A 22,138-nucleotide genomic window follows, 5' to 3' on the forward strand; every position below is an offset into this window, starting at 1 on the left:
ATTGGGAAAAAGCAGCTCCAGCTCAGCTCAGTATTACTGTATATCATAATACAGATCTCAGAATAGTAAGGGACATCAAAGCTGATTCCACACACCAACTCCATTCTCAATTCATAATGCCCCCATCAGGAAGACGGTATAGGGTACCAAAGTCAAATAAAAAAAATATAAGAAGTGTTTTTTCCCCTCTGCAATAAAGCTGCTCAAAAATGTATGTAACTGTAGTCCCTCCACTACCTATCTATTTATTTATCCATGTTATTATTTATTACACACTGATTTAATGTACTGTGATTGTGATTTCATGTAACTTTTATATTGTGCTTGTGTGTTTTATACTTTTATGGGAGAAGCCAAAGAAACATTTTGACAGTAGAGGAAAATCAAGTATCCATCTATAATCTATATTTTTTCAATAAACAGCTGCTACTATAGAACTTTCCGAATTTTACCTTGAGATCCAGTGTTCCACTTGGTAAACACACAGAGTAAACTGAAGAGTAAATTGTTATAAACATTCTTATTAATCTGCACTCACCAACCAATATATTCCAAGAAAAAAAATCCAGTGATCCAGTGTTCCACTTGGTAAAGTACTAAATTGCTTTGTCTATTGCATACTTTAGTCTATATTGGATATTTGGTTTGTCTACTCCCATACTTTAGTATCATCTAGTGGGCAGTAGCTGTTACTTTGTGTTTCTTGTAATTGAGGACATGGTTAGTATGAAGCTGGGCACTAATTTCAGCAGCCAAGTTTGTTACAATTGGTATTACATTTAGATCATCCCCAGTCAGTACTCTGTTTTCAGTTCACTGCAATTGACCCCTCTAGATGAGTAATGCCATGGGAAGGGTGCGAGGCTTTTCTAGTTACTATAGACATTCTCTTCCTTTTAATTTTGTTTGCATTGTTTTATACTGGGAGACACTAAAGTTCATATGATGGAGAACAAAGCAGGTGTTTTTAGAAGTAGGGTGAAAGACAACACAGAGTAAATTGAAGATTCTGAATTTTATTTACAGAAAGAATTCCAAGCATTAATGCACTTAAATCTTCCACTTTGCCTGTCTACACTGAAATAAAACATTCTTTTTAATTTGCATTCACCAGCCAATATATTCCAAGAACAAATGTTTTATCCTGCAATATATATATATAGTATAATAAAACACATTTCTTAAAATCACACCATGTTGCATCTTTTTTATGCATATTCTGCTTTATAATTCATAATGGTAGCATCAGCTTATTCCAATTTTTTTAAGGATTCTGATACAACTGTTTTTGCTTTAGTGTAAGTGAGGCCCTTGTAGGTTCCACTGGTATTAATCTCTAGAACACTACCATTGAAGCAGGTAATCTGCACAGTTCCAGTGTAGGGGAGATCTACTTTGGCTCGACCAATTGTGATGTCAACATCCATAGTTTTCCCTGGAGGAACTTGGACAGAAAAAGACAGAACCTCAGTTTTCTGTTCTGAATACTCTAAGCCATATGTACTTTCTGCTCGCAATGTAAAGTTTAACCCATCAAACACTTCTGCAACCTCTGGAATCCCAGCGCTCACCTCCATGTGAAAGTTAGCTTCCATCTTGTTAGGCACAGACCATGATGACTTTTTGGTTATTGTTTTTGAGGTGTCTATTTTGTACTCTTGAGTGACTGAAGACTTGTTTTGATAAGTCATTGATTTTAATTCTTCGGTAATCACTTGGGGAATGACTTGATGAAGTGTGGGATACTGGACATTGGTCAATATGGTAGACTTGATGGTATTGAGGAATAGGAACCCTAAGGAATCAATGTCTGCACCTGAGTTTCCTACAATTCCAATGCAGATTCCAGAGCCAACATCAACGGGGTATTCTGTTTCTAATTCCAATTCTGTCATATATGCAAAAAATTCTCGTGAGTGATTTGTTTTGAATTTGATGGCACCTAGTCGCGTCCCATTTCCATTTCCCCACAGTGAAAGTGAGGTAAAACGCTCTCCATCTTCAAACTGAAACTCTGTAAATTTGCCAGAAGGATATCCAAATTCTCTGAATTGACCATCAGTGAGCCAAACCTTTATAGCCTTCACCTGCCAGCCTCCTACCCACACCCATATCTTTTTCAGTGTGGCTCCATTGTTTTGACCACTGATGTAGAAACAACGGCCTCCGTCTCCACCAATAATCTGCACGGTTGTCAAGTATAACATGTTCTTACTCTTGGTGTGGACCTTGAAGGGAAACAGAATAAATAAATTAGAGCAATTTTTGGAGTTTAATCCATCAAGCTAAAACTAAATAGTGTATAAACCAATTACAAATGAACTGATCCAAATGTTATTTTGAAATTCACCCTACCAGCTGAGATGAACTGTCATTGATTCTTGACACAACAGATTTTTGTTCCACATATTTCTCTTATAACATTTTGGCAAAGAAACACTTCTGATTTGGGGATTTACTGTAACATGTGGAAAATTTGCAAAAGATGATTAATGACCAGCATTTTATGTGCATTGGAAATTTTCAGATATGCATTTCAAACCAATCTCCTGGCCTTAACAAATGCTTCCCGAACTCTTTATTTTATGTGTGCAATTCTCTGAGATACATTCAGGGAACTATTACACATCCCATTTTGAATGTGCGTTTAAGGTCCAGGATGTCTTCTGGCTTTATTTTAAAATTTTTATCACACCCATAAGCATCAATAAAAGACCACTTCCATAGACCCTTCTTCAAGCTCTAGTCCAAATTTCATTCATATGTAGTCCTATCAATAGTTACAGAAACTTGCTTGAACTCGGCTTTAATAACCAAGCAGCTACAGAGTTTTGCAAAGGTGTTCAGACCCTTCCAATGGTATCCAGTTTTGTGAAATTACAAAATGATGTATACACATTTTGTTAAACTTGCATACACAGTTTTCTAAACAAAATCTAAATGTTAAAACTGAAGTCTTCAGAGAAATTACATTAAATCTCCCCAAAAACTAAAGAGAAAAACAACTGAATAAATATATTGATTGCATGAGCATTCAGACCCATGAACTCCATATTTGGTAGAAACACCTTTGTCAGCAGTTACAGCCACAAGTCTTTTTAGTTAAGTCTCTACCAACTTGCCTATTATTCTTGTCAGGTTTCCTTAAGTTCTCTCAAGGTGCTGGAGAATCACTTATGGATAGCATTTTTCAAGTCTTTACACATTACACCCGTTTGGTGATCCTCCACTCTTTCCTTAATTCTCCAGTCTGGCAGCTGAAGCTATTTCGGTTAGTTATGCCATCCTACAATGCCCAACCCATGAATTCTCCTTTTCCTGGGAGCCTGACAGCAGAAATCCATTCCCCAAAGACAAGTGAGCAACAAGCACCCAGAGACTTCCTAATCTGTTCTGCGTCCTGTCTTTGCTAACTACCACTGCCCTTCTCGGGTGAAGCAGCCTGCACTTTTAAAGCCTGCTCTACCACAACAGGTTGCACTGCAGCACCAGCTTCAGGTCTTCACTCGGCTTCGTACTCCAATTGGCCTGGCAGCTCCTGGCCCTCACCCTGGGACCCGGGCCTCCTCTTCCCTGGTCATCCAGGACCCCAGGGCTCTCTTCGTGCAGTCATCTTTCGCTCAGCCTAGCATCCCTGTTCCTTAGAGATTCCCCCACTTTAGTCTTCTTTCAGACACCTTCGGTTTCTTGGTCTTACTGGGTCACTTTTTCCTTTTTCTTTTTTGTTCATTTCCCTACATCCTTCCAGCACTCTAGTGTAGCCTTCTCCTTTTCTTCACAGGAATCCAGGCATTATGAATTTGTTCTGAAGCTTAGTGAGCTATTCCAGCCTGCAGCTGTGTTGATCCAGGGCTCCAGGAGATGAGAGGGGACAAAGACCAGGTATCTTTGTAACCCTCTCCTAGCAGGCACCCTCATTTGATCCAAAGGGTGCTTGAGTATCAGATTTTGTTTGCACCAGGTCGCTTCTGTCGGAGTGAGGTACCTGGGAGACACACCTGGCTTGGTCTCAGAGGAGACCCTTCATGAGGGTGTTTGCCTTGAGTCACCAGCTCTTGGGCCCTCCAAGTGGATAATTGCACAGCACAGCTGTGAATCCTGATGACTCTCTCTCTGTTCATAGTATAAGACCCTCTAGCTTGCCAGCCTGAAACCCATCCTATTCAGGAAGCCTGCCCCCAATCCCATGTGGTCCCCTTTTTTTCAGGGAGCTCGGCATTGGGTTCTGTCCCAAAGCGGAGGTTCCCTGATTCTGATCGACACACTGAGTTGGGCTCTTTGAACAAGGCCTGGGCAATTCTTGCTCCACTGGACATTTCTTTATCACTTCATTTTTCCTTTTATTTTTCTTCAGTGTCAGTCTGCCTGTTTTCCCGCCCGCATCCCAGACAATTCAAGAGATGTGCCCACCTGACCTGTGTGGTCAACCCCTTTTCAGGGAGCTCAGCTGTTGGTTCTGCCTCGATGCCAAGGCTCGCTGATTCCAGTTGATGGGCTAAAGTGGGCTATGCCTATGAAGGCTCATGCTATGCTATGCCAGCCTTTTTTCGCCTGGTATGTGGACAACTAGCTTCTCTTCAGTCTGTGGCACTTTTGCTCTTTTCTCTTTCGTTACTGACTGGTTTGGGCTGATTAACCCTGCCAGCCAGAAATTTATTATTCTATTATCATTCCCTTTCACTCCCCTTTCCCTCCATCCTGGAGCACTTGATCCCTAAACAGTTGTTTCTTTTGGACATTTCCGCCACTCTCTGGTTCCTTGCGCTTAGGTTCTGACTAATCGCCACCTGCATAGCTGTATTCAGCTATGATGTAACAGTGTTTTGCTCTTAAGGAGACTGGACTGAAAAAGGTTTTCATATAGTATTTACAAGTACTTTATTTCACGAGGAATGACAGCAGCCGAAAGCTTGGGAGAAATTAGAATCGTTTATTGGGATGTGGAGATTTGGCGTAACCCGCTTGGCTGAGGGCCAACCTCCCGGCCGTTGGACGGGGAGGATAGGACTCCCATGCGACCAATTGGGTAGCTGCAAAGGTGGAGAGGAAGTGGAGGAGGGATGCAGAAAACGAACGAGGAAGAGGAGAGGGTGATGTTTGATATATCGAGACCGGTTGCTTACGTCAGGATTAGTGAGAATTATCACGAACTTTCATTAAAAACTCCATTAAATGAATTTTCCTTGAATTCTGTAATAGTTTTTTTGTCCCTGCTGAAAAGGATTCCAGGAACATGACAGTTTAAATATGAATTACTAATTCAAAGCATCATAGCTGCAAGATTTAAAGGAACAAAATTGTAAAACAGAGTTTTATATTCAGGTCTGAGTACTTTTGTAAGGCATTATAAGATGCTTTCTGGCAACACAAATTTTAAATTTCTCTCTCATTCCAAAACTCTCAATATGTCCATCATTCATTTGTTTCTGTCCTCATTTTGGTATAGGACATAGCAGAAGAATTCTTTCCTATTCTCCTAGACATCAGATATAGACTAAAATTGGAAAGTTTTTTTCATTGTAACTGTCAATGGAACAACATGTGAGAGGACCACTTTCTGATTAATGTGGTTCAGACAAAAACCATCCTGTTGTCTGAACCTACAGACTTCTGACAGGGAAAAAAACTCTCTGCTCCATCTTACTTTGTGGCTGTTACTGTGAACATGCCCTGATATACATGTGCTTAGGTGTGGACAGCATGTGGTTGCAGTAACTGGATTAATTTGTTGTTAGCTGCTATTTTATATACCTGTAGAGATTGGTTATGGAGTTACCAGGAGTGGTGGATAAACCATGTGACCACAATGATTAGCCCTTTCAGTGGATTTACTATGACTCCAGATGTGAATTCCACTTGAATTCTGAGAGCCACTTAATTTGGGCCTTACTGGCAGTGATAAGAAGGACTTTACTGACTCAATTTCTTATTTTGTAATTAAATTCAAATCATTAAAATATGTCACTCATGTTACAAAAAGTGTCATCTTATAACACACTTTGACCCACTAGTTAATTGCAAACAGTCATCAGATGGGATTTTATTCTACACTTTTAATGTAACTACCCTTAGTCTTGTGTAAAACTCATGGTGACAGCTGAGTTAGATCCTCCGACCCCAGGCATATAAGGGACACGCTTAAGCAATCACGTGGAAAGGAGTGAAATTGAAGCACACATATCCAAAGAAAGTGTACTATTGTGATAATTTGAGCTACAGTACATGAATATAATTATATCGTTATTAATTAATTAATTTCATATTATATTCCCTATGAATCAAATTGTAACAATAAAAACTTCAATACAAAAAAATAATAGATCTTTCACATATGGATTTACATCAGGGATACTTACAGAGAGGTTGTGAGCACCAAACATCTGAATGGTTCCTGCACAAGAAAGATATTTCCTGTTATAACAGCAAGTTATTTAACAGAAGCTTTTTTTTCACTTAGAGATCAAGTGCAGAGGATGAACACATAGCATTGGCAACTTTTATCAAAGTTCAGCAAGAAGCAGGCATTTTGGTATGTGGCGAACCAGAAATATGCAAATAAGATTGTTTCACACCAACTAAATATATCCCAGATAACATGCTTTTTGCTGTAAATGGAAAACTTCACAGTCTGTCTGGGTCTTTATGAGCCACAAAACAATTGAGGGCTGTTAAAGGTAAAATGATTACAAATAAAAAGAAAATGAAATGTATTATTTTCAATTTTTATTTAAAATTAGAGAAGAAATATCTGGCTAAACCTCAGGAGCACAAATGAAGGAACGTGAAACTCCCTTTAATGGTATTCACTCGTCAGGCCTGGTATCCATCAAAACTAACACTACAGTGGGCATCTGCATTAAGAGGTTTTACTGTAGTTATGTTGAAAAGTACTGTATATATTAGTAATGGAAGCTGTATATTACAGACTTACAAATAAAGGTTAATCCCATACTGAAAAGTGGAAAACGAAACACTTTGGGTGCAGAAACATTACTGTACTTCTTCTGTTGTAAGAAGTATAGTAATTGTAATACAGATAATACAATCAATAAAACTGGCAGGCTTAGCAGAAACCCAGCAGGTATCATTATGAGGCCAAAAACGTGCAAGACGGTGAGAAAAATCAGTGTAGGACTTGGTTAAAGTTCATATAATTCCTTAACCCATTACATTTACATTTACCTCCACAATTATTGGATAAACAATAAATAAATATAAATTATAATAATAAATATTGGATAAATATCAACAATACATGGTGTATAAAACATGTAATGAGTTATATATTATGCTAAAAATGAAAAATAATATATATATTCTTGTTTTCTAATGCAATTGTTCACATAAAGTTTTGTTAACAAGTAATACATTAATTTCTCATAAACATCCTCATAAATACAATATTAAAAAATTAAATCTGCATTAACATGCTACTTTTTTATGTTAATCTCAGTCTTAAGGAACTATATTGTAGCCTCCTCTTCCTCTTCACTGGGGTATAAGAATGACGTAAGATGAATGGAGATAAAAGTACTCACAAATTAAAAGAGATAAATGGTTAGTGAACTTCATACAGTACATCTGGCAGTGGGTCCAAAAAATAAATATAACACTCACTACTATTAGGGCAATAAAAAATAGTTTAAAACCACAGGAACAGAAGTAAACTTCCTGGTAGAGGCAAAGAAAAGTCCACCGGCCACAGTTGGAGAATCACAGAACTTGGTTGCATTTAGTGGTCACCATGTCTCCAAATCTGCAATTAGATTCCACGTCAATGCCAATAGGTTGTTTGGAGGGGCTTTTGAAAAAAGCACTTATTAAGAATAACCAACACATAAGTGCTTGTAATTTGCTCAATGATATTGGCATTGACACCTGGATTTTAAACCAGATGTCGGGGGCAGATGAGGTGAAAATACTATTCTTTGGCAATGTATGCCAAGAGTGGCTTTGGCATCAAGAGGAAGATGTGTATGTAGAAAAGAATACCAAACCTACTGTAAAATATGGTGGTGCATCTTTAATGTTATGTTAATGTTGACCCCTGTTTAGGTCTTCAGCATCATGACCTCTACCAAGCACCAGGATATTTTAGCCAAAAACCTGGCTACCTCTGCCAGGTGGTTTAAACTTGGCTGCAAGTGGTTCTTTCAGCAACACAATGATGCCAAGCGCACATCAAAATGTGTGACCACATAATCCTACATTTTGCAATGCCCATCTAGAAAACCTGGATCTGCAAACGTTGTTTATTGAGAAATGGTATAATCCCTGCCAATGTGCTCTCATTAAACTTTATAGAAAAAAGGTTCAGTGCTATTATGCTTGAAAGGAGAGGATGCACAAAGTACTGAGAACAGGGATGCCACTAATTAGGGCACCTAATTTGTTTAAAAAATAGATTTATAATTTGATCTATGTGTAAGTTTGTTTGATTTCATTGAATGATTAATAAGGTAATACCTATATATATATATTCCATATGTTGGAAAATGTTAGCTCATCTTTATCCAAGGTGCAGATAATATTTGGAGGAGACTTTATAGCCATTTGTGACTGAAGAAATAAGGAAACATCAAGAGAGGCACAGACATCAGACAGAGCTTGAAACAAGGCTAATGTTAAAGTAGTTTGAGAAAGGGAGTAAGTTCCTCAGACATAATTCCACTGTATGCAAGAGGAATTCAGGAGTAAACCCAAAACTCAGAATCTGGAACTGATGGGTTAGGATGCAGTAGTATGTAAGTATTTGTGCAGCGTGAGGTGATTGGAAAGGGAATGCTCATGATTCCACATTCTTGGATCTATAGCCTGATACTCAGCAGGTAGCTGAGGATTTCCTTGAAGAGTTCCAGAACATCTAATGTGACCGTTGCGGTTCCACGTGGGCTCGTGCCCTCGCTGCTCCACCTCGCAGGTTCATCCCGCAACACCTAGGGCGCGAACCTGGGTCTCCAGCGTAACGCAACAGGGAGCCAGCTGCATGAGCTAAAGGAGACCTCCCTCAGCCCAGGCGGCTGAGGTTCCTACTACACGCAGGGAGGGCGATGACATCACCGTGTCCGAACTAGCTCCGCTACACCCTCCAATTTCTGCATGCATCTGGAATCTCATCAGGGTCTCATCAATGACCTCTGTGATCCCTGGAGACTTAACCCCTTAGTTCACACTCCAGATCCACTTGCCCTTTCACAGCACCATAAAGAAAAAAATACAAAAAAAGATTTGCTTGATGCATTGATTTAAAAAAGCACATGATTTTATTCTGGTATGATTTTGATTTGGTAGGACTTGATTTGATTTGGTATGACGAATTATTTTACAAACGTCTTCAAAGTTGAATAGAAGTTAAAGTCTATAAAGTAATTAAGTCACTGCACTTGGAGAACAGGTGAGCAGTGAAAACTGGGAACAAACAGAATTTTTCACACACAGTTGTGGGATGAGACAGCCCAATTCTGTTGAATATTTACATGTGCAGTGCCTGGTCTCATATTACAAGTTCCTGCTTTATGCTGATGACCTGGTCTGGTTGTTGCTCACAGCCCATGGGCTGCAGAACAGCTTGGCACTTCCAGACTGGTACTATCAGACCTGGGCACTGACACTCAAATAAATATTTTTGTATTACAAATTCAAATAAAAGATATTTACTAATTTTTACATGAAAGGTAATGCTTTAGTAATCCAATATTACCTGTATTCAGTATGATCTAATCAGATCCTGAAACATACAGTATATGTACAGCTGGTAACACAGAATGATGCTGATATTAGGAGAACTACAGTATAGGTGGCAAACCTTTGCCAAGAGGAAGCAAATAGTATAAACAAGACCAGGAAACTTACCCAAATTGCTGACAAGAAGACTGTAGTCACTTTCCAAAATTGTGTAAAATTCATCTTTCACTGTTGCTCCTCCAGAATCCAGGACCATATACAGCTCTCTCATTTTATCCTGAGTTGTTGTAGCAGCAAGTACCCTGGAGTAGCTCTCCTGATGGATCATGTTTTTTTTTAGCAGCATATCGACTATGGGTTCAACTGGGGTCACTCTCTGAATGAGAATGTCCCTGTGCTGATCCACAAACTCAGCACCTGTGGTATTATAGCAGGGAGGAAGAGTGGGAGAGAGAGAGGAAAGAAATAAAGATAAGAAATGAGAGAGCATAGAAATTTTATGACATTTGGACAAATGTATCTGGAATGTTGAACAATATCTCATACAGTATAAAGATCTCCAAAAGTGTAGCCAAAGGTTGGCTTTACAAATACCAAAACCTAAGAAAGCTAGAGTAAGCTTCTTGTGGTATTATATGCTTTCAGCTGGGGAAAAACTGCAAACTATAGTACTTTGTATTAAACTAGCAAACCATAAAAGACTATTGCAAAACATTACTGAAGGGAATGAAACAGAATGTGACTACAATATGAGTTGCAAAAAATACAACATATTTGAAACTCCATCTGGATCAACAGCATGCAGTGACCTTTGCATTGATATGACATCTGATTTTTTTACATTGTAACTAGTCAACAAACATAAGAGAAAATGAAGCAAAAAATTTTACAATATGCTTATTAGGGAATTACTATGTTTATGTCTTTGGCTAGTGCATGATGTATAAGAAGTAAGTTTCTCTTTTAAAAAGTTGAGAAATGTAACTACATCTGTTCATGTTTTACTTTGAAAATGTTAAAGTGAGTGTGTAACATTGTGTACTGTACCATACATTTCAAATCATGTAATAGTCGTCGGAATTGAATGTTCTTTAATTAAATTTAATTTGATTGTAGCTGGGTCAGCTGGTTAGTTGTGTGTTTAGATGCGAAAATATGGTGCTGACATATTAAGCCAGCTATTCCTTTTTACTTTTACAGAAGAATGTTTGTAGATCGAAAGTTCTGAGACAAATCTGAAGCACAGAACAGGCATGTCACTTTGTTAGCATGATGCTAGCGTGATGTCATTAGCATATCACATGCTGACCATAGAGATGGGTGACATGAAGACAGTTTGCAGAAAATTGTTCATAGATTGTTAATTTTTCACTGAAATGATATAGTGTCACTGTTATAAAGGATATATGTATTGCATGTCCTGTCTGCTTTTATTATGCAGTATTTTTAAGTAACCTTTGCAATATTTGTCTATAGTCATTGCAAATTCACTTAAGGTACTGTAGGTCTGCTAGATAAATTAATAACATTGTTTTGAGTACTTTGAAAAACCTTATGAAAATAGAAGAAGTTGGTATTAACATAGATATTTTCATTAGAAAAGATTAATATGATGTCTCTGTGCAAGATTATTTATCCTTGAGCAAGATTATTTATCCTTTGTTGCAATTATGCCCTGTGTTTGATTTTTGGGAATCAATATACTTTTCAAAAAAGAAATAATGCAATTAGGTGGTAGATAGTTCAAATGAACACTTTTACGGTATGAATAATTCTTGGCATTACATTAATGAAAATTGAAGTTTACATGATTCTGTTATAGTTATTTTGTTTTACACTACTCATTGTCTTTGGTCTTCCACAGACTGGGATCTTTCTGTACTTTGGAAAACTAATGAATACAGTCCACTATTCCAATTTAGTAGATTGTAATAAATCCTTCAATTTCCATTTTAAGATTTTTGTCAGAGCTTTAATGTAAATGAGCTCACAGTTATTACATTTTCTTAGAGTAACACATAATGTTCTTAATGGACTTGTTCCTTGCTAAACATGGTGAGTAAAAAGTTGCCAGACACTTAAATCAATGTAAAGACTATCAGATAAGAATAATCTTAACTGTAAATTCAGAAAGGACTGAACCTAATTTTCTAATATTACAAAAACTTAAAAATGAATTAAAATAAAACATTTATACATTTTATATAACTACAGTAAATTAAAATAATCGTCAACTAAATCAAAACTGTGACTACAATTTGACTATATTTAATAGACATTTTAGTTGACTTGATTAAATCTATGAATACATAAAAAAATGATGGCTAAATTAATTCTATCCACTTGAACAGGATTTGGAAATGCACGGTGATGTCTTTTCTTATGGAATGGGGGTTAGAGTGGAGCAGTGGGGGAGTGGGGTGATGTCATTCATGCAGCCCAATGGCGAATGTCACGGTAGCTCTGGTGAGTAGTTTGATTTGACAGGCCATATACAGTAACAAAGGACAGACTGGAAGCCAGCTTAGAGAAGCAGGACTGAAGATGGATTCAGCTGCTGAATGATTTGCAGTGCATGACACTAGTCACTAGAATTTCTTAATCCACTGGTATTGTTGAAATAGGAACTGATGATGGCCAGAGTTTTGAGACCTTGGAAGAAGGCCAGTGCATTGGGGGAGACAGAGAGCAGGTGACTGAGTGACAAGTCCAGGTCACTGTGGCGACAGGACGATGTGAGCTTGTACTGGAGATGAAAAACTGGATGAAAAGAATGTGTTGCCAGTTAAGGGCAAAAGTCAATCAAAAGAGTTTTGGTTCTAAGAATATAATTTTTTTAGATAATGGTATGTGAATATGTTTGGCGGATGCTGTCTATTATTGGCTTTGTGGTGTATATTTTTGTAGTATATCTTTTAACTGAATGAGCTCACCAAACCAAATTCCATGCAGCTAGCTGTTACAGCAAGAAAGCACTGACCTTGACCTTGAATTGACCTTGAAGGAGTTGTAAGATGACCAGGGGAAGGGTAATTTAAAACTGGTATTTCCGGAACGAAACACTTAATATACTTGATATTGACCTGAGCAAGATGGCTGCCAAGGAGAACCAGCTGACCCGCTTTTGGAAAAGGCCTATACAGCGAAACAATGAGACACAGGTGAGCTACATCAGGAAACAAAATATAAATGCCCCGGAAGTGGTGAAATTTGGATTGTTTAAGGACAGAGAGAACGGATTACGGATTGGGATCGGCAAATAATCGGACAAAAGTAACGGAGAAGAACCGTGTGGTGTGAGTAACATCTCGTTTACACTAACTTTTCCCCCGGTGACACCACAGAGTATTGAGTTCTAGGTAAAATGTGGCTTCCAAATGTGGCTGTAGATGGGGGAAAAGGGAGATTGGTTTCCTTTGAGCAGAAAGGATAAGAGAACCAAAATGTATTGCGCCTTAAGTTATTAAGTGAAGGAGAACTGAATGAGAGGTGAAGGAGAACTTGGTTGCTGTCATTTCTTCTTGATTAATAATGGATTAAAAAATCCATTTAACAACACAATAACGGGGAGCATACCCAAGAAGATTTAATACTGTAGAATAATGACAATGCTCAGGTGTGCAGGAATTTGTAAAATCATATGGGTGAGTACAAAAGCAAGGAGTAAACAAGAGCTCTTGTTGAACATCCCTTCATTGGGTATGATGGGAATATAACCTGCATAAATGTATTCATACATTTTCCACAATACATAAAATGTATGCATACATATTAATTACATTCAAATAAAATGTTTAGCTTAAATTTTAAATACAGTTTATTATTCAAGCCATGTAGACGATTTCCTGGTAGAATCTCACCTGCCCTGGGTTTATTCCTAATCCTGGCCTGAGTGCATTTTAAATGACAGACATCTGTTGTATATGTCATTTAAAAAGTAACTGAATGGAGGGAATAACATGATCAGAAATAGCCACTGTGTGAAAGTATTTTGTATAGTTCTAATGTATTTGGAATGGTAACTTCTAAACTCCCTTTTGTGGTAATAACAGAGGGTGAAGAAAACTGTTTTTAGACTATAAAACTTTCTGCTTGGATTCAGAGCACCATGTGGGATACACCTTGTGAGCATCTTCTTTGGAATTTTACAGAAGAGGCCTTTGTTGTCACTAATTAAAAACTCATTTCAATCCTTCACTGAACTGCGCTGTGACTTCTTGCATCCCTGCACCCTAATATCAAAGTGTGGTTTCAGCCACCTGTCAGGAACAGTTCTTTCCAGACCCTATGCAGACAACACAATCTGGGGATGAGTGAGAAAACAAGGGGGGAAAAGTCATGCAGGAGACGGGAATGAAGACAGGGGCCGTGTCCTTGGTGCGCTGGTGTTCGGGGAAGGTGTGGCCAAGCCAAACAATGCAAAGAATAAGTCCAAAGGCGAATCCAAAAAATGAATCCAAAAGTCCATGGCCAGGTGATCCATCCAAAACAAGGGATTAAAAACAGGAACCGGGTCGGAACTGGCAGGGGCAACGGGAACAGGCATAGAAACTTAAAAACATAACGGAGCCAGGTGCATCCAGGTCCCAGGCTCGCACGAAATGGAAACCAATGCAGAGCCTTGAGTGAAGTGAGCGTCTGGCTTTTAAGGGTGAACTGAAATGGGGTAGGAACAAGGAACAGGTGTGTGAAATGAGGCAAACGAGGAAGGGCTGGAGCGCCCTTAAGAGGAGGGGTTTGTGATCGTGACACCACCCTCACACATACACCTAGGAGCATGTGGCTCTTTCTATTTTCCTGGTACCCTGGGGATATTTTGTTTCCCTTGCATTAACCTACAACATAAGTGACATGCCTGAATGATTACCGCCCAGTAGCATTAACATCTGTGGTGATGAAATGCCTGGAGAAGCTGGTGTTGTCACACATCAACTCCTCCATCACAGAGTCCCTGGACCCCTTGCAGTTCGCCTACCAGAACAATAGATCAGTGGATGATGCTGTCTCCCTGGCTCTGCATACAGCCTTGGAACACCTGTGAGAATGCTGTTTGTGGACTAAAGTTCAGCATTCAATTCCATCATACCCAGTCAACTGGTGACAAAGCTCAGGGGATTAGGTCTGTGCAACTCTGTCTGCAACTGGCTGCTGGACTTTCTTATCAAGAGACCACAGGTGGTGCGGATAGGCAATAAAACATCAACACCACTCACCCTGAGCACTGGAACCCCACAAGGCTGCTGTCTGAGTCCAAGATTGTACTCCCTATTTACTCACGACTGCACAGCAAGACACAGCAACAACCGCATCATTAAGTTTGCCGATGACACCACTATAATAGGACTGATCAGTGATGATGACGAGTCCACTTACATGAATGAAGTTGTACAGCTGCTTAGGTGGTGTCATAGCAATAACCTGGACTTGAACATAAAGAAAACGAAAGAGCTAATAGTGGACTTTCGGAGACACAGGCCATACACTCACATTCCACTCAGTATTGATGGAACGGAAGTGGAAACAGTCACCAGCTTTAGGTTTTTGGGAATTCACATCTCTAAAGATCTAACCTGGACTGTGAATACTGACTCTATCATGAAGAAGGCTCAGCAGCGCCTTTATTTCTTGAGGTGCCTCAAGCGATGGGGGATGCCAATACATGTGTTGGTGAACTTCTACCGCTGCACCATCGAGAGCGTCCTCACCAACGGGAACACCGTGTGGTATGGCAACACCTCTTCGCGAGAAAGAAAGGCATTGCAGAGAATGGTCAATATGGCCCAGAAGATCATCGGCTGCAGTCTCACCGAGATTAAACAGCTCTATGGGGACCGCTGCCGTGGTAGAATTCTGGCCATCACAGAGGACAGTCACCACCCCGGGCATGAGCTCTTCACCCCACTGCCCTCAGGCAAGAGATATAAGAGCATACGGACAATTACCACTAGATTCTTCAATAGCTTCTATCCACAAGCAGTGAGACTGGCGAACACATTTAGCCATCCCCCTCGGACCACACCTACACCATCACCATCTACCTCTTTATGATTTCTTATCTATTGCACATCTCCAGTCATTGTTTACACGTCTGTATTGTTTACATTCAAACTGTGTACATGTGTACATGTGCACATTGTCTATTGTTTGTTTGTACATTGTCTTGATGCACTGTTTGCACTTTGTCTTGTTTTTTACACTTGTTTTACAATCGAGAGACTTTCTGTAAGTAAGAATTCCATTGTACCAGTACCGGTTACATATGGCAATAAAGTTCAAGTTCAAGTTCACTGTATGTTCTGTGACCACAGTCCTACCTGAACTGTACTGTGTCTCCCATTCACTTCATAGAGAAACACAGACAAATTCACTTGCATCACGATTTGACTCTACTCTGGTGGCTCAAACATTTAACCCTCTGAAGAGCTCCCACTTCAGTCCCAAAGGAATAAACTGACTCTCAAGAGAGTAAACTCAACAATGGTAACTTTCCCTGCTCTGGACCTAATTAGTAAGATTCTCACTCCATATACACAATGTATCTACGTCTGAGCCTAAAATCAATGCAGGTTCTGCCATCGGTATGAGCTGATTTGAATATTTACATTCCCTGATTGACACCTGACTGCCACCTGGGTCTTTATCCTGACTTTTCTTGATTTGGGTCTTTAGTCTTGACACTTCCTACAGCATAGTGTCCTCAAGCCTTTATCCCGACTGCCTTACATTTTCAAGTCAGAGAACAGATTGACCTTTCACTACAGCATGTTTTTTAAAATCACATCCTCTAATAATCTTTGTTTTTGAAGCCTAACCTGATCCTGGAGACCTGCTGAAATCTGTTAAAGTTCATAAGAACGCACACCGCGATATGTGGACTTTAACTTAGATCTGTGAACACTCTGCTATACAAGGAAGTGGTTTATTATAGTTTAGTCTCAAAAAATCAAATTACAGTTTCAGTGGTTGAAGTAATACAGTGAAGAAAATTAATTATTTCAATAATTAATTAATTCTTAAAAACAGAAGATGCTGCTGAAATTAATAAAATCCAATACTGTACCTGCTGCTGACATCTTTCAGGTGCCAAAACTGAAGGTTCTTTTCAGTTTTAACCTAAAATAACACCAAAACAAGTAGAGTAAAAACAGTATTTTTAAACTGTATTACCTATTAATAGATACAGTATACAGTATATAGTTAAAAAGCAGAGGGGTGTAAACAATTAAATGAAGGACTTTAAAATTTTAGTTGGTATAATAAATTACTACCAGCAGCTTGCCTTCCAAACGAATTGTGGCAGTAAATCTTTACACACCTTTATTGTCAGGGAACAATATAACAAATATAATATAATACAAATATAATCTTGGCTCTCATTTCTCTCAGTAATTGGAGTTTCTATGGGACTGGAATCTGCATCCTGTAAAAGGATGTTAATTCCCTGTAAGAATACAAATAGTGCTCCTTCATTTAATTGAATGATATAACATGCTTCAGGGGTGCTGTGTTCCAACTTTCACCCCTCTGGTATCTGATGCTTTGTCACAACATGTGTTAACAGCTCACAAAGTGCCACAATTAAAATTGTTTTAATCTTAGGAGTTGCATTAAGCTGCTCATTGTCAATCTTTACACATATTACACATACACGAATTTCACATCTGCAATTCTGAAGACTTGCTAATTGAATATTTTTTAACAAATGCAATCATTAATTTACTTAACAAATGCAAGCATTAATTTACTTCCAGCTTCTTTTTTAAAAAGGATAAGAAGATGCATGTCACCCACTGTAGTAAAATTCTGGAATTTTAGACAATTTGAATTGAGGGATTTCATTCAAATTTGCAGACACATAAAAAATGAGCTACAATTATTACTTCAAATGGGGAAGATCCTTTACCAGATCTTGAAAACAATTAGTCAGCATCAACAACAGCTAAAACAAAAAATAATTTGTGTAGAGTAAGTAGTGTATATTATATTGTTAACTGAACATGTTGTTATAGCGCTATGAATTAATCTCAGCAGCTCCATGTCACGAGCCGCAATCTTGCTCTCTAGTGCAAATACATACTGTAACTTTCGGAAAGTGCTGCTTGACAACAACAATTCAGAACAGAGATAAACAAATTCTTACTCTAAGACATTTCAAAGTTTTTTTTGCCTGCAAGACTCACCACAATTGGAGGGAAATTTCCCCTGAAGCCCTTTCGAAACTACAATCAGCTCTAAATTTAGATTATCTGACTTCACTGCCCCACATTTAGAAGTCTCTTCCTTTCTCTCCCAGTCACCTTCAGTTATTACTGCAATTCTGTGTCTTTTTATTTTTAGTGTAACTTTTTTTCTGAGCTTTTCCTTTTTAGAAACCAAGAGATTCGAGCCTGAAGTGTCCGTTCGCCAATCCAAACTTTATTGCATGCATACAAGGAACCACAACAAGGACCATAGTAGCTCCAAGGGGATATGGCTCTACACAGTTTATATACACTTTTATCTTCACCCCCCTGTCTTTGAGGTACCTTTCTTAAGAAACTCCAGGACTCAGAAAGCACTTAAAACATTCCTTTCTTATCAGGGAGTTTAGTATAAACATTCCATCCCCATCAAGAGTTTAGTACAGAAGATAGGAGTTCAGTACAGGGAGGGAGATGCAAGTGTGAAGGTTAGGGTTTAGCATGTGAATTCAGCAGAGTTCACAGCTCCTACCACTATATGGGTACAGAGTAACATACGGATTCTGCTAGCAGACTCCATCACCTTCCTTCTTACATGTACCCACTACCACCTCCTCTGCTTGGCTCTTAATGGTAAAGCAACAGAAATCTGCAGTTGATTTTACTAAACAGGAAGCACTCCAGGAAACAGGGGCAGATAAAGACTCGTTCTCAAAAACATGTTGTGTCATTTACAAACAAGAGAGCTTGTAATCTAATGTAGAATAGGTCACTTTAACATGCAGTATGATATAATACAAAAGTTTAACATCCATGTATCATTAGAATACTACTGTATTCAAATCAATAATACAGTATGTAACTGTCCTGAATGTCCATAAAGTTCACCGTAGGAGTGACAGCATAGAGTATGTCACATCTGGTGAAAGCTGTTATAAGAAATCTGATACAAGATTACAGACTCCAGACAACGCATTAACAAGACTATCACACTTTTAAAGACTGAACCATAGATTAGCAACAATGACACCCTATCAGAGACTTTATATTACCAACACTGACACACTCTCATAGACTTTACATTAAAAGCACTGACATACTCGTAAAACATGAAAACTTCACAACAAATGCAATTTCACAACATGAAAAACACTCTTCTTGACTGTACTAATGAACAACACTATAACAATATCACTTACTGTACATACTCTATCACTTACTGTATTTTACTACCTTTTGACAACATTGAACCACTCTTTCCAAATGTACTTCATTTTAACAACAGACACACTCTCCCAGCAACTATCGCACATCAAGAAAGCTGATACTCTTTCATTTTCAACTGTCATGCACATCAGTAACACTAATGCACTGCCTTTATCTTTACTGCACATTCAAAAGTAAGCTGGGTGTGGCTACATTGGCACTTAGTTTTCAGTTTTTTTGGATAAGTGAAAATACTGTATATAACAGGAAGTATGAGAATGCTTGCCTTTTTTAATTTTCTCTTTCCCACATGTTCATCTTTGTAAATGCTATACATACTGTACACAAGCTCTGTGTTGTACTGATGGTATTTTCAAATTAGTACTCTATATTCTGTTTATAGATAGAATAATATTGATTGAAAAATTTTTAACACAAAGTTTTAATTATCCTACAACGGAACAAGTAATAGTTTTATTCCATGCTGAAAAGAAAAAGAAACCACAACGTTTCGGCTACACCTGAAGAAGGCTCCACAGCCGAAAAGTTGTGTTTTCTTTCTTCTCTTTTCTTGTTCCTTTGCAGCCTACCCATGCTGATGCAGCTATCCACCTGAACTACTTCAATTATCCTAGTCTGCAATAGATGAGCTATATAATATATATAATAGCTTGTGATTCATCAAGGAACTTTTATTCAATTTTAGATTCTGAAACAATGAAGGAGACAGTAGATTTTCAGTGGTATTATACAACTTCCACTTCATAATGATCAACTTCATTGTGTGCTAAAATGTGTATTTTCTGTCTGAATGTTTAACCTTTCTATATAATAGAAAAGTATAAGGAGTTATTATAGTATAATTTTTTAAAGCTCATTATTCCATGTTGCTGAATCTTTGCTTTAAATTCACAACCTGACTGAAAAACCTTACGGAAGCTATTTAACCAATGATGTGGCTTGTTAGAGTAAATTTGTGCACCAAAATTACTTGAGGTTTGCCATAGCAAAGATTTGGAAAATGTAGTGAATCATGCCTTTTCCTTTTTTTTCTTTCATATTAATAATCTAGTGTTTTTTCCCTTTTTTGCATTGAATGTGCAGAAAAGGTAATGTTAAATATTAATTGTTAACTGAACATCTTGTGATGGTGCTTTTATTATACTGTAGCAGCTTTGTGACACTTGAGCTGCAGTCCCACACTCTGATACAGACAAACAAAACTTTTGGGAAAAGTACTGCTTGACAATGACAAGATAGAACAGAGATAAACAAATTATCTTTCTAAGGCATTTGAAAGTTTTTTTTTAACTGCAAAACTCACCACAGTTGGAAGGAAATTTCCCCTGAAGTCCTTTCACGCCTACAATCAGCTTTAAAATGGTTTCAGATTCTCAAACTCCACGGTCCCCCAGTTTGAAGTTCGGTAAAAACTCTTCCTCTCTCTCCTAGTCACTTTCAGCGAATACAGCATTTCTGGGTCTTTTTATTTCTGGTGTAAGTTTATTCCATCTTGATGCTTGCCCAATTCCATCTCGTCTGTTTGACTCTTAATGGTAAAGTAAAAGAACTTTTCATTTGTTTTTACTAGCCTGCTATTATTTTAAAACCGGAAGCACTGAGGAAACAGGGGCTGATAAAGACACTTGTTTTCACTTCGCCTGATAAGAGTTTTTCTGAGCACTTGTCCAATTGTAATGTACAAGGGGACCCTGAAAACACAAATATGTTGTGTAATTAAGAAAAAAAAGGAGATTGTACTGATATACTGAATGTAGAATAGGTCACTTTAACATGCAGTATGATGTAATAAAAAAATAAAGAGCCATGTTTATGAGCCATCATAAACATAAACATGAGCCATCATTAGAAAATTACTGTGTTCACATTAAAAATGAATAACAAGTGTCTTCACTTGTTCACATTAAAAATGTATAAGTGAATTTAAAAACACTAACACACTCTCACAGATGTACTACATATTATCAACATTGACATACTCTCACACACTGTACAGACAATTAACAATACTGATACACACAGACTGCAGTACACATTATCAACCCTGATACACATTAATTAACAAAAAAGTCACAATGTCACAGACTTTACATTAAAATGATTGACACGGATTCGGAGAAGTACTGTACATTAACAACACAGACACACTCTCACAAACTGTACCACACTTTAACAATACTGTGACACTCTCAAACTGTGTAGCACATTATCAACACTGACACACTCTTGGGGACTGTACAACACATTATTATACACTCTCATAGACTTTACATTAGCAACTCTGACACACTCTCCTGGACTGTACTACAGTTTCGCAACATGAAAACACTCTCTCTGACTGTACCACACATTAACAATACTGACACTCTCTCACAGACTATGTCTTACATTAACCACACTAAAACACTCTTACTGTACTACATATTAACAATAATGACCTGCTTTCTCCAGCTCTACTGTGTGTTAACAAGAATAACACAATCTCCCCAAATGTAATCTACTTTAACAAGAGACACACTCTCCCCTGTTTGAACTGCACATTAATAAAAACTGATACCCTCCCCTTTTCAACATTCCTGTACATAAGTAACACTAATGCACTCCCTTCATCTTTACTGCACATTCAAAAGTAAACTGAGTGTGACAGCTTCTTTCTTTTGCACTTTGCATTCTAACTTTTTTTTGCTAAATGACAATATATAACTTACATATACTGTATATGAAATGTGTCCATGTATCTTTTTAATTTTTTTTCCCACATTTTCATCTTTCTAAATATACTTTGTACATAAGCTATGTGTTGTACTGACAGTATTTTGAAGTGAACAATTTGTGTTGTCTTTACTGAAACTCTTTACTCGCTTTCCATGTCACTGAAACTGTGACAGTGTTTTGAAATGAGGTAAGGATGCCAAATATTCAGGGATCACACACAATCAGGTGAACAACCAAAGAGAGTGTTAAAGATCTGTTTAATGATCTTAAGAAAACTCAGCCACTTATTTAAACAAGAACAGTTACACCCATTAAGAAATCACTAAACTGTA

The 22,138-nt window shown here is 37.9% G+C and overlaps 1 protein-coding gene across 3 annotated transcripts; it reads right to left on the bottom strand.

The window, feature by feature from the left end:
* Window positions 1–1,000: 1,000 nt before the first annotated feature.
* On the bottom strand, window positions 1,001–20,709 carry LOC148836528 (aerolysin-like protein). 3 transcript variants are annotated; one of them, XM_088914455.1, is made up of 5 exons: window positions 20,395–20,709; window positions 16,745–16,797; window positions 9,853–10,101; window positions 6,357–6,391; window positions 1,001–2,228 (listed from the first exon to the last, which is right to left on the bottom strand). In XM_088914455.1, exons 2-5 carry the CDS (start codon window positions 16,755–16,757, stop codon window positions 1,251–1,253), a joined length of 1,275 nt encoding a protein of 424 aa, XP_088770581.1. In that variant the 5' UTR covers window positions 16,758–16,797; window positions 20,395–20,709; the 3' UTR covers window positions 1,001–1,250. The 3 variants fall into 3 exon arrangements, with proteins under 3 accessions (XP_088770581.1, XP_088770583.1, XP_088770580.1); XM_088914457.1 differs by lacking the exon at window positions 20,395–20,709 and adding an exon at window positions 19,085–19,144; XM_088914454.1 differs by lacking the exons at window positions 16,745–16,797; window positions 20,395–20,709 and having other exon boundaries at window positions 9,853–10,303.
* Window positions 20,710–22,138: the final 1,429 nt, after the last annotated feature.

Source organism: Atractosteus spatula, chromosome 4 (genome assembly GCF_055471065.1).
Source record: "Atractosteus spatula isolate fAtrSpa1 chromosome 4, fAtrSpa1.hap1, whole genome shotgun sequence".
Lineage (NCBI taxonomy): Eukaryota > Metazoa > Chordata > Actinopteri > Semionotiformes > Lepisosteidae > Atractosteus > Atractosteus spatula.

Bases quoted from the DNA above. Each gene is read 5' to 3' on its own strand.
- LOC148836528 (XM_088914454.1), bottom strand. From the start codon at position 10,228: ATGAGATATTGTTCAACATTCCAGATACATTTGTCCAAATGTCATAAA. The intron at 6,392-9,852 runs GTAAGTTTCCTG...TTTCTTGTGCAG, and splicing joins TCTTCTTGTCAGCAATTTGG to GAACCATTCAGATGTTTGGT. The intron at 2,229-6,356 runs GTAAGTATCCCT...TTTCCCTTCAAG, and splicing joins TTGGTGCTCACAACCTCTCT to GTCCACACCAAGAGTAAGAA.